General features: G+C 42.1%; 1 protein-coding gene across 1 annotated transcript in view; it reads right to left on the bottom strand.

Moving 5' to 3' along the window:
• Positions 1-12,318, bottom strand: part of CNTNAP5 (contactin associated protein like 5) — a 661,914-nt gene that overhangs the window by 114,661 nt on the left and 534,935 nt on the right. The window contains exon 19 of the mRNA XM_023744097.1: positions 9,143-9,367. Coding sequence (XP_023599865.1) covers positions 9,143-9,367 — 225 coding nt within the window. The remainder of the gene's footprint in view (positions 1-9,142; positions 9,368-12,318) is intronic.

The following is a 12,318-nucleotide window of genomic DNA, read 5'->3' as shown; positions in this document are numbered from 1 at the left end:
GAAAGGATGAAGGTGGGAAAGGAAAGGATGTTCCAGCAAAAGTAACAAAATGTGCAATGACTTGAGGGGAAACAGACATGATGCCCTCAGTGATCTGAACATAATTCAATATGGAATGAGGAGACAGTGGGTGAGAATAATGAGAATGAAAACTTCATAAGAAAGTAAAAATCTAGAATTGAAGGGAGTTTGGAATTAGCTCAAGGGCAATGGGGAGTTATCAAAAAATGAATGACATGAATATATTTGAATTTTAAAAAGATCACCCTGGTCAGAAGAAAGAATTAAAAGGGCGCAGGCCTAGAGGCTAGAAGAAGTATATGAACACTGTTGCAATAATTTGATTCTGATATTAAGGTGGCCAGAATGAAGATAATCATAGTGGGAACATAAAAAATCGGGTATATATAAATGAGACTGAAGACGTAAATACAATGTAATGCAAGAAGATTGAATAAAATGCTGATTGACAGATTCTGGAGAGGCCAGAAAGAGGGAGACGTGGATGAAGCAGGTTTCTGACTTGGGCACTTGAGTTGAATGTAGAACACTTTTCTGAGAAAGGGAAACACAAGCAAGAAAAGGTATAGCTGTGTGTGTGTGTGTGTGTGTGTGTGTGTGTGTGTGTGTGTGTGTGTGTGTGTGCTGTGGGAGGCAGGGTTAAACTTGAGGTCAGTTTACAACATACAGAGTTTGAGGATTCTATGGGACAGTCAAATAAAGGCGCCCCTCAATTCTTTTAAAACCAATAAGATACATCCTCACTAACTGAAATCATGGGAATGGATGACATATCTCAGTGAGGGTGCATTCTTCCTTCAGAAAAGCCAGAACTGCCACAATAAAGCCAACATTTAAAGGGCAGCTGACACTTACAGGGCCTCTGATTGGATGAGGTAACCACGCATACAGAAGGCTGAGAAAAAGCATTCATGCCCTCGAGCTCGCGGGGTAAGGTCTGAAATAGATTTGTCAATGGGGCACTTCTTAGTGGTCTTGCAATGGACTATTTAAATAGGAAGTGGAATCATTTTTTATATTGAGTGTTTCCAAATAAATTATGCCATTAATTTATTCCATTCATTCATGGGAGGACTCAACTCATTAACAGAAAATTTGGAAACAAGGTCTGCATGCAACCGTGCAGTCTTTAAAGGTGCCTTCAGCCAATATCACTTACATAGTTTTATGCATTTATAGCTGGATTTGCAGGGCTGAAAACCTAGTCACCGTCTCCACTGCAGCTCTAAGAGAGGGCAGTCCATTTCCGGAGCCCTCCTTTCCAAATAGGAGAGGTCAAGCTACTTATTAGAGTGGAAACAGAGCTTCTATGACTTTGAATCAAGAGAAATAGTTATAATCCCAGGCTTTCTTGCTGCACAAATGCCAGCTGCACAGAGAGGTGAGTGACCTGAGCCGGGACTTCCTACTGTGTTGGTCAGGCAGGCTAAGCAGAGTGGAAACACACCTTTTCTTTGATAAAATTCTTGTCACATAGAAGTGACCACTTTCTTAATCCTGAAGCCGCTAATTAGAGGCTTAGTCCAAAAGCTAAGCATCCAGTGCCCCATTCTCTCCACCCCTGGCTTACAACACAGAAAATGAAAGTGGCTCAGTAACTAGCAAGCTCTTTGGTTTGTGTGTATTAACTCCTTTTTGTGTTTTATCTGAGTTCCCCAAACTCTTTACAAACAGGATCTCATTACCCCAACAACACTGCGGCCAGACCCTGGACCAATTCTCCCAAAGTTATGGATGAAGAACCCCAGGCACCTAGTACACCTGTCTCTCCCCTTCCTCTTTCTGCAATGGCGCCTAAGAGCAGGTACTGATTCTCTTGATTCTCACACTACGTTGTAAGTAATCAGCCTGGTTGTAAAAACAAACAGTTGCTCAATTCTTAGACAATTTCTGAAGACTTATTTAAACTGGGAAAGTACAAAGTGAGAAGACCCCAGAGGCTCTCAAAATAATATCAAAGAATCAAGGCTCCACAGTCCCGCTGCCCAAACAACTCTGCCTCTCACAGGTACATTACAGGTGATGGGATGGAATCTCAGGAAGAACAGTATTAATATCAATACTCTGCCCTGGCCAGTGTTCCTGAGTGGTTAGAACATAAGCGTGTTCACCAAAAGGGTCACAAGTTCAATTCTCTGTCAAGGGCATGTACCTGGGTTGCAGGTTCAATCCCCAGCCCAGGTTGGGATGCATGCAGGAGGCAACCAGTGAATGTGTCTGTCCACATTGAAGTTTCTCTCTCTTCCCCCCTCTTCCTCTCTTTCTAAAAATCAATGGAAAAATATCCTCAGGTGAGGATTAACAAAAAAAGAAAATCAAAACAACAAACAAAAAACAACAACACCCCTTAATATTCCCATGCCCATCTGGACCTGGTGTCTGCCATATTGTTATTATCATCAATAAGAAAATGTAATGAATTTTGTACTTTGCAGTCTATGTGCTCTACCTCCATGGTTTCATCTGACCTTTGTTTCAGACTGATTGAGCTGCAATAACAAAACACTGCAGGCTGGGTGGCCCAAACAATGGAAACTCATTTTCTCACAGTTTTGGGGCCTTTAATTTCAAGGCATCAGCCAATTCAGTGTTTGGTGAGGACTGTCCTGCTGACTTTCAGTTGGCCACCTTGTACTGTGCCCTCACTTGGGACGGGGGAGAGAGAGAGAGAGAGGGGGAGAGAGAGAGAGAGAGAGACTCTGGCATCTCCTCTTATAAGGTCCCCAACCCTATCTGGTCAGGGCTCTCCTCTTATGATATCATTTAACATTAATTACTTTCTCAATTTAAAAATATAGCCACAGGAGCCAGCACTTTAGCTTGTGAATTTTAGGGCTGGACCCCATTTGGTACACAGCAATCCTCAAGGACTTTAAACACCACAACATGAAAACATCACTACAACAAAGAGAAGCAAGAAAGGTTACCTGGATGCAGCTTTTCTCATCATGCCTCCATTTCTCCTCTCAGGCCCACTGCTTGGCACAGTGGATTGACTGCATGATACTGAGGTGCCATTTATTCCTGCCCATGTTGCTGTGCTCCCACTAGAGGAGGAAGTGAGGGGGAGGGACTCTTGATCGCCCTCTTAAGGCCACAGTGTGTCATATCCACATCCACGTTACTGTGGAATGGAGAATGGACCTGCCCGCAGGACCTGGTATTTCCCAGGAAAAGATGATCTGGAAGCCCAGAAACATAGGAAATGAACAAAGCTAAAAAGAGTCCAGGAGATAGCAAACGACTTTTGGGATATTTAAGTTCAAAAGTATCAACGTTTGCTTGACACAAGCCCAGAGAAGGAAGTGGTTAGGGAGTAGTAAGGCCAAGGGAATGTGCCTTCTGAGGCAGGCTCTTCTCGGGCTGTGCATCCGAATTCCTGATGCTCTGAGGAAGCTCAGAACATGCCCAAATGCTGGTGTCGGTGAGGGGGCACAGTTGGCAGGGGGCACAGTTAAGCGCTGAAAGCAGCAATGGTGGGATTGCCCGGGTCCCCTCTGCTCTGGGAGTGGCTGCGAGGCTGACACTTGGGAGAGGCCTCTCCCTGGATTTCTCCTCGTCACTGTCTCCCTGGACTCAGGCTTTTGGAAATGCAAAGTGTCTGGGTTTATCATCATTCCCTCCAAGGTGTGTGCAATCACAGACAGACAGTGCACCGTGTGAATGGACATGTTAAAAAAAAAAAGATGGATAAAAAGGAAACGATGAAGCAAAGTGGAAGGGACTATTCAGTGCTGGAGGGTTCTGGGCAGCCACCATGGGAAGGTGACAGAAGCCTTGTTTATACTTTGAACCCAAGTGATCTAACCACAGATGGATGGCCTTAGAATTAGCACATATTTTATATTTACATATATATTTTAACCCTCACTTGAATATATGTTTAGAGAGAGGAAAGGAGAGAGAGAGAGAGAGAGAGAGAGAGAGAGAGAGAGATGTGAAATATCTATTGGTTTCCTACCCTATGCGCCTTGATTGGGGATTGAATCCACATCCTAGGTATGTGCCCTGACCAGGAATTGAACTTTTTGTGTATGAGATGATGTTCCAACCAACTAAACCACTGGGCCAGGGCCATATTTTATATTTTATTTTTTATTTAAAGGGACCAAGAAGGACTGATGATACAAAAGTAGAATAGGGAATTGAATAAGAAATTGAAATTGAGAAATAAAGAACAAAAAAGCTTCTTATTCTATTTCATGGCCCAATGCCAGGGGCACTACACCCCTCTCAAGAAGCATTGGCCACTCCCTTCTTTGCCTTACTGGACCCCTAACAGACTAGTCCAGCACTTACATTATATTGGCACCCTCAGTATGTGTTCTGTCTCTGTTCCCAGAATAGACCATTAGAGGCAGGCCAGGACACTATCTATCTCGGTCTCTCTGGTACATGAAACAGTGCCTGCCACATGGTAGAACCTGGTGAATGTTTGTTAAAATTAATTATTTAGGGAGAGAGCCCATGGTACTGTGGAGAGGCGGAGCCATCACTCAATAAAATTCTGCAAAAGTTTAATGTCTCTTCCTCCAGACCCCTTTCCTCCGCCAATGCCCCTTCTCCTCCAAAAGCTGGGTCTCTGAGAAGTTGCCTGTGGCCCAAAGCCCTGGCTATGAAACCACAATGACTTTCTTTTTCCCAAGGACCCTCTGACACAGAAATGCCTCCTCTTCCCTCTATTCTTTTGTCCCAGGAATTAAAATGATTTTCTTTCTTTAAGAAGAAGAACCTGTTTTCATTTGAAAAGATAAGAGGACAGCTTAACCTGAATAACTCTCTAGTGGGAGAAATTTCAAGGAAAAAGATAAAGGTCAAAGAATTCCGAACCTGCCAAATCCAGTCCCTGCCAGGGAGAGGCCTGCAAATGTGACTTTAAGTCACGTTGCTCCTCTTTCCCTGGCCTGGGAACCTTATTAAATGAATTTGCAAACCAAGAATTCCACTCAGTATTTACACAGGTCACCCGCTGTGTTCACCCCTGACTTCTTAACCCAGAGTGCTGCGATTGACAATGGCTGTGGGCACTTTCTTCCTCCCAGGAGAACAAAGAGAACTCCTTTTAAGGGTGATGCTCTCATCATCATTTCCACCGGATTCCCAAAGGCACCTTACATCAAAGAAAGGTTAAGAAACCTGAACCAACAGAAGACCCTTAATCCATCTCAGGAAGGTGAGAATCAATCTTATAAAACTTTTAGAGAAAGACTTTTCCCAGTTAACCCTTTACCATATTTGATCTCCTAATCTTTTGTTTCCATCTATAAATATTCTTAACTTCCATTAGTATTTTCAGAGGCATATTTTTCACCGGAATGTATCCAAGTCACATTAAAATATCCCTACCTCTTTATAATACAGTGTCACCAATATTGTTCACTGGCAATTATATCAGTGGCCTAATACCACCAACATACTGGGGACAAGCTGTAAGGATACCAGTTCTTAATTCCTCACTGAAGCATTTCAAAGTCTGCAAGTGAAACTCTAGCAGAAAGAAATACAAATGCATGACTACACAAGAAAGGAATACAAAATCACAAAATCTCAGACTTGGAAACACACTCAGAGTTTATTATTCTGGGTCATTCACTGCTGGAATTCTTATTATGGTATCCCTAATTAATTGTCATTTATTTATTATTTGATGACTTCCAAAGCAAGGAATCCACTATCACTTAAGGTAATTTACTTTCTTATTACAATCCCTGAGTTCTTAGGAGATTCATCTTTAAAGTTAGGCAAATTCTGACTTCTAGTTGGTCTGCTTGGGACATATGAGCAACTTGGATTTTTCATGTATCTAGGTTGTTTTCCAGGAAATTTAAGTCTCTCTCTCTCTCTCTCTCTCTCTCTCTCTCTCTCTCTCATTATGTTTAGAAAGAACCCTATCCTGCTTATCTTTGTTGATCTTCATAGTCCCTGAGTCCCTGACACTGTGCAGTGGGACTAGTAAACACCCAGAGAGTCAATGAAAGGATGAGTGAATGAGCACATATCTTAGCTGTGCCTCTGCAGTGAGGAGAGATAGCAAGAAATGCCCAGTATCCTAAATCTCTGCGCCATCCATCACTGTCTACTGCGACAGGAGTTCCCTAGAGCTATGGTGGGGACGTGGGTTTGGGGCTTTTGGGTGATGATTCTCTATCTGAGGCTGAGTGAAGAGAGGGGGGCACTTCATTACTAACCATGACTTGGACACCTATTTCCCATGAGTTAGATGGAGCTGCCAGGCCTGCACTTTTACCTTTGCACTGAGATCTAAGCTTAAAACAAAAAAGCAAGGCACAGGTTTCTCTTTGCTTCCTTCATTTAGCCAGGGTTTTAAAAATGTAGGTGTCCAGCCCTAACCAGGTAGCTCAGTTGGTAAGAGCATCATCCCTGTATGCCAATGTTGCCGGTTTGATCCCCTGTTAGGAAACATACAAGAATTGACCAAATAATGAGTAAATAAGTAGAACAACAAATTAATATTTCTCTTTATCTCTCTCCCTCCCTTTCCTTTTCTCTCTCTCTAAAATTAATAAATAAAATTTAAAAAATAAATTAAAATGCAGGTGTCCATTAATTCAAGTACATTTTTTCAATGACATGGGGCTTTAGAGTATAAGAAAACAGGGAATAAGGTAAAGTTCAATAATGCCTTACCAATTAAATAAATTCAAATTATTTAAAACATGATATGTTTCAAAAAATATAACACTCTTGGTTTAGCTGTTGTGGTGGAGTATACAGAATAAACTGCCAGTCTTGGGAGGGAGGATTGAGTCCCAACTCTTCTCTTTATTTGCTGTAGAATTTTAATCAAGATATTAAACATTTATGTCTTAGTTTCTACAACTACACCAATCACACAGGGTTATTGTGAGAATTAATGTGTGCATTAATTAGAATACTGCCCATAGAGTATCTATAATAATAAAAGTGTGATATGCTAATTAGATAGAACAGCCAAACGATCTTCCGGATGTCATTCCAGACATCCTTCCAGATGAAGCTGCAGCGGCAGGGCAGAGACAGAGGTAGTTAGGGGCAATCAGACAGGCAGGCAGAGTGGTTGGGGGTGATCAGGCAGGTAGACAGGCCAGCAGTTAGGAGCCAGTGATCCCGGATTGCAAGAGGAATGTCCGACTGCCAGTTTAGGCCCTATCTGGTAGTTGGACATCCCCCAAAGGGTCCCGGATTGCAAGATGGTGCAGGCCGGGCTGAGGAACTCCCTACTCCCATGCATGAATTTCATGCACTGGACCTCTAGTATATTATAACAGAGTAATGGAGTAAGACATATTTATTCTGATATAGTGATTTCTGTTGTGCATTGTCTATATCCATAGGAATGGCCTAACAGGTACAGGTGTGCCTGTGGGACCACACAAAAGATGCTTTGGGGGGAATCTTGCATCTCAGTGCTCTGGAACTATCTTACTTAGAGTTCAACCACATCATAGTAAGGTCATCCAGTTTAGAGGGAAGGTTGTTGGGCCGATTATCAGGAGATCAGGCTTCTAGTCTCAGCTATGCCATGAATTGGCTGGCTGACCCATGTTAACCAGTTAATCCAGGCCCCAGTGTCCTCAGCCAGCCTTATAATCTCACAGAGACCCTATGGAAAGAAAGATTGAGAACTTAGGGTTCTAATCATACAAATGCCTGCTGATAATTAAGAGGTCTAAAACCCATATTGCCTCTTTTCCGTCTTGAAGGCTCTTCCAGACCAAATAGTTCTGGAACTACCAGTTATCCTTCTAGTCTTTCTCTCCCTCTCTCTTTTTTGCTTCCATCATGTTGTTCTGAGAATGAATGATCCTCTTAGTTCTGGTTGGACATTGCTGAACTCTAAGTAAGATAGTTCCAGAGCACTGAGATGCAAGATTCCCCCCAGAGCATCTTTTGTGTGGTCCCACAGGCACATCTATCTGTACCTGTCAGGCCATTCCTATGGATACAGACAACGCATAACAGAAGTCACTATCAGACTAAATATGTATTACTCCATTATGCCATTCAGGCCTGATTCAACTCAGAGGCCCTCCAGTTTTGATCCTTGTTTTAGTCCTATACACCATTCTTTATTTTCAATGCTGTAAATAGTTAAAGCAAGATCAAACAAAGAAGAAAGAAAAAAAACACAAGAAAAAGTAGTGCAAGAGAAATAGCAAGAGTCTGTGTATGAGGTCTGGAGAAGGTACAGTGTGAGCTGCATATTTCAGGATCCTTTCTTCCATCCCCCACCACAGTTGATCCCTGTGGAGATGGTTCTAAAGCCCAGACACATCTCATTATAACAGAAAATTACAAGAAGAGAAAATACATATTCTTGATCACAGAAAAGTGTCTTTGAGACCATGCTACAGGGATGTCCACATCCTGCCCTCTTTGCCTAATCCTAATAATTGTTTGTTCCCCTAGGATTTTGATCACATAGTGCCCTTGCCATGACCATATCAATAGTCCTCATTCTGTCAATGTGAAATTAAGTTGTGAGGACAGAAAACCTGACTTTTCCTAACAGCTATCAAGACTGGTGTCTTTCACCATCCCTCATATAAGATGGGTTCTAACTCCTTTATCCCTCTAAGCTTCAGATATTCCATTTTGTTCACATTCTTTTCAGAATCTGATTCTCAGAACTCAGATCTGTATCCAGCAAGGTTATGATCCCCATATACCACTTCTCTCCAAGATCTAGCAATCCACTTCTATTAATACAGCCTGCATTTATGCTAGTTGCTTTAAAAGACCTTAGTAAAGGAGACTGCAGTAAAGATGGCAGGATATATGTGACAAGTGTCCTTCTGAAACTCAGATATGCTTCTGATCTTCTTTTTACATTTAATGGATCCCAGCACAGAATAAATAATAAAGAATTACCACTGCACAGTTGAGGCAAATTAAAGTGGATGCATTTGACTTCAGCAATGAACTGACACTGGCCTGAAATATCAATTGCAACTCATAAAGGTCAAGTTCAATCAAGGGTTTGCCTGGAGGTCTGGAAATAAGCTGCTCAGGTGACATCAAATTAAGGTTGAAATTTTGCAGAGTTCTGGAGGGCATATACTAGTACTTTCCCTCTAGCCCAATATGACACTCCATCAGGCTCCCTGCCATCAGCACTCACCATTCTTGCAGAGCAGGACAGCCAGGAAGTAGTGAGAGGAAGAATTGATATAAAGCAAGAGGCTGGGTGCCTGGGCTGTCACAAAGCTAAGTGCGATGTTTTCCTTAGATGGAGCCGGCTCTGCGTAAATTGCTGAGGAAGGCTGGCTTAGATTCTTGGTCACTGGGTAGGGTTCTTGAAACATGTAAGTAACTGAAGTGCCAGCCTCAAAAACAGCAGAAACCTCTGCAAAATAAAAGAGGGGAAAACACACACTAAGATATGAATTGAGTATTCAGGATATAATCATAGCTTGTTTATTGTTCCTATGCATTAGGCACTGTGTGAGGGTTTGTACATTAATTATATAATATGCTTTCCACAATAATTCTCAAGTGGCAGAAATCATCAACCTCATTTCCAAATGAGAAACATGAGGCTTACAGAGGCTAAGAACCCTGCACAGATTGCACAGCTAAAAGAGAGAACTGGGATTTGCATTGTGGAATTCAGGTCCAGTGTAATATATATTTGCAGAATAACTACCATGTGCCAGGCTCATTTTTCAAGAAGCAAAGATAAAATGTCCCTGCCTTCAACACAGTGTAGAGAAATTTCACTGGGACCATCTTACTTTTAAAACTGAGATGCTAAGAATTCTGGTTTGTCTTTTTCTCCTGTATCAGGAGGGTTTTAAATGGGTTCTAAATTACTGAGAGCAGGGTACAGGGGAGGTAGCAGCATTGCTCTGTGGTGTTGGGTGAAGGGTGGGAATCCATTGAAATAGAAGAGAGGGATTTATGGAAACAGTGAGAAAGGCATAGATGTCCTACTCTCGGACTCAACTTTTTAAATGTCTAGGAATTGGCATCCAATCCCCAAAAAGAGAAAAGACTTGGGCAAATAGGCCTCATGTGACGCCCTACATAGAGTTCTGCCACCTCTATGAGGAAAGGAAGCATCCCACACTGATGACATTCAATCAGCAGGTACATGCCGGCCCCAGATCTTACTGCGCAAGGTCCTTGTCCCACTGCCAGGTTAGTGGGGCCAGCGTGGGACTGGGCTTCAGCACTGGGCGGGAAGCCTTGCTCAGTTCCATACTAGCTGTGCAGTCCCAGGGAAGCAGGTGAACACTGTGAAGACTGTTTCTCCTTGGGCCAATGGGAAGCATGAATCCTACCTCAACACTTCTTTGTGGAGGAGTAAATGATATGTGCAAAGCATTTAGGACAGTTGCCCATTACAGTTTGAACTCATAGGCTCCCAAAGCAGAAGACAATTTAACCAGAACCCATTCCAATTTTCTTCATTTAAAACATCTGCTTATTGACTGTACGTTTATCCAAATGCTGAGATATGCTCTTCTCTTAATCAAGGCCACTCTGAAATTCCCTTTCAACTTTGTCTCTGTACAGCAAAGGTTCCCTCTTAGAACAGCATAGCTTAGGTCTGGCAGCAAGCCTCTGTCATAAAAATAGTAAGCAAGAAGCTGTATTGACATAATTTCTCTTTCCAACTGACATATGCAATGTTCCTAGTTCCCCATGAAATTATCTCATTGAATTAATGGCACCTAGAACATAATCAAACCTGGCTTTTGCTTTCTAATTTGATTGCTAATTTGTTCTACTTTCGTGAAAACTCTATAACAACCTGCAACTGTGAAAACAAAAAAAGAAGGCTGCATATTTATGTATATTGTTAGCAGATTGGGAATACTCTTTTATTTTTGCTAAAGGTTCAGAGAAAGTGTTCACATTTACAAGCAAGTCCTTCTAATTACAAAGATGTGCAGTAGAGACTTGTGACCGTGATGATGTGGGTTAATTATTAGTTTGATTCAAGCACTTTCCTTGAGTGAACTAACTTCCTTGGGGACATTTTGTCTGCCTTTTGAGCTACTGTCTCTTAGTTAACAGATAAATGGTTTTCATTTGATGTTTGGTTTGTGTGTGTGTGTGCAAGTGTAAGTATAATTTAGAGCATTCTGTTATGTAGCACTGGAGGCCCGGTGCACAAACTTGTGCACCAGTGGGGTCCCTCAGCCTGGCCTGTGGGATTGAGCCAAAACCAGCTCTCAGACATCCCCTGAGGGGTTCTAGATTGCAAGAGGGCACAGGCCAGCCTGAGGGACCCCATTGGTGCAGGATTCAGGCCAGGGAGGGACCAATGAAGGGCTGCAGGGCATGTCTGGCGGTCTCACTCAGCCAGGCCCCAGCAGCAAGCAGCAAGCTAACCTACTGGTCAAAGAACCTGCCCTCTGGTGGTCAGTGCACATCATAGCAAGTGGTTGAGCAGCCTTAGCATATCATTAGCATATTATGCTTTGATTGGTTGTAAGGCTGACCAGCCGACCAGACATTTAGCATATTAGGCTTTTATTATATAGGATATTAAATATGGGCATACATAGTACATTTTTTCTTGATACTTAAGACATGAAATTAAATGAAAAGTATTTTTTTTTAACTAGAAATGTTCTACTAACTTTCTTTCCTCCCTCCTCCCCTATTCCTACTATTTTTATTGTTTAGGTATTGTCAATTTCAACACAAAGAAAATTCAGCAAACCACCTGGATTCTATTATTCTATCAGTTGATTGTATTTTATAATCTAAGAGTTTAAACTCTCTGATTGATTGGCCTGAACACACAGAACCACTGGGATAAATAGAAGAAACATCTTAACTGTGAAGACGTTCATCAGTGACCATGGTGCTACTGCAGGACCACAATGCCAATATTAACACACCTTTAGAGCACCTACAAGGTAGAAGGAACTATGCTGATTATATTCTGAGCATACAGGATACACATTAAAAAATAACACTGATGGAAGATAGCCTAGTATATGATGTGTGAGTGACAGAAAATAATTTCCAGATTGGATGTCTCCATGGGCGAGAGTAGCCTAGGAAAATATGAAAGAGGAGCTCACTGTTGATTAGGCCTTGACGTGTGGAATGAACTAAGAGAAGGAGCCAGGAGACAGGGTGGTGCTGCAGAAGGTGTGTGTCCCTGAGTCAAACATGAGGTCTGACTGACTTGGAAACTGGCTGTACCATTCTCCAGCATTCACAGGATCCCACTTAACCTCAGTTCACTCACATATAAACAGGGATGAATTCAGTCTTGTGGTGGTAGAAAGAGTAGAAGTAATCATGTAAAGTTATGGCATATAGTTGGAACTCAAT

The sequence above is a fragment of the Myotis lucifugus genome, unplaced genomic scaffold (genome assembly GCF_000147115.1).
Source record: "Myotis lucifugus unplaced genomic scaffold, Myoluc2.0 scaffold_427, whole genome shotgun sequence".
In the NCBI taxonomy this organism is placed as follows: domain Eukaryota; kingdom Metazoa; phylum Chordata; class Mammalia; order Chiroptera; family Vespertilionidae; genus Myotis; species Myotis lucifugus.
Note: the sequence above shows the minus strand (reverse complement) of the source record. Positions and strands in the feature narration are given on the sequence as shown.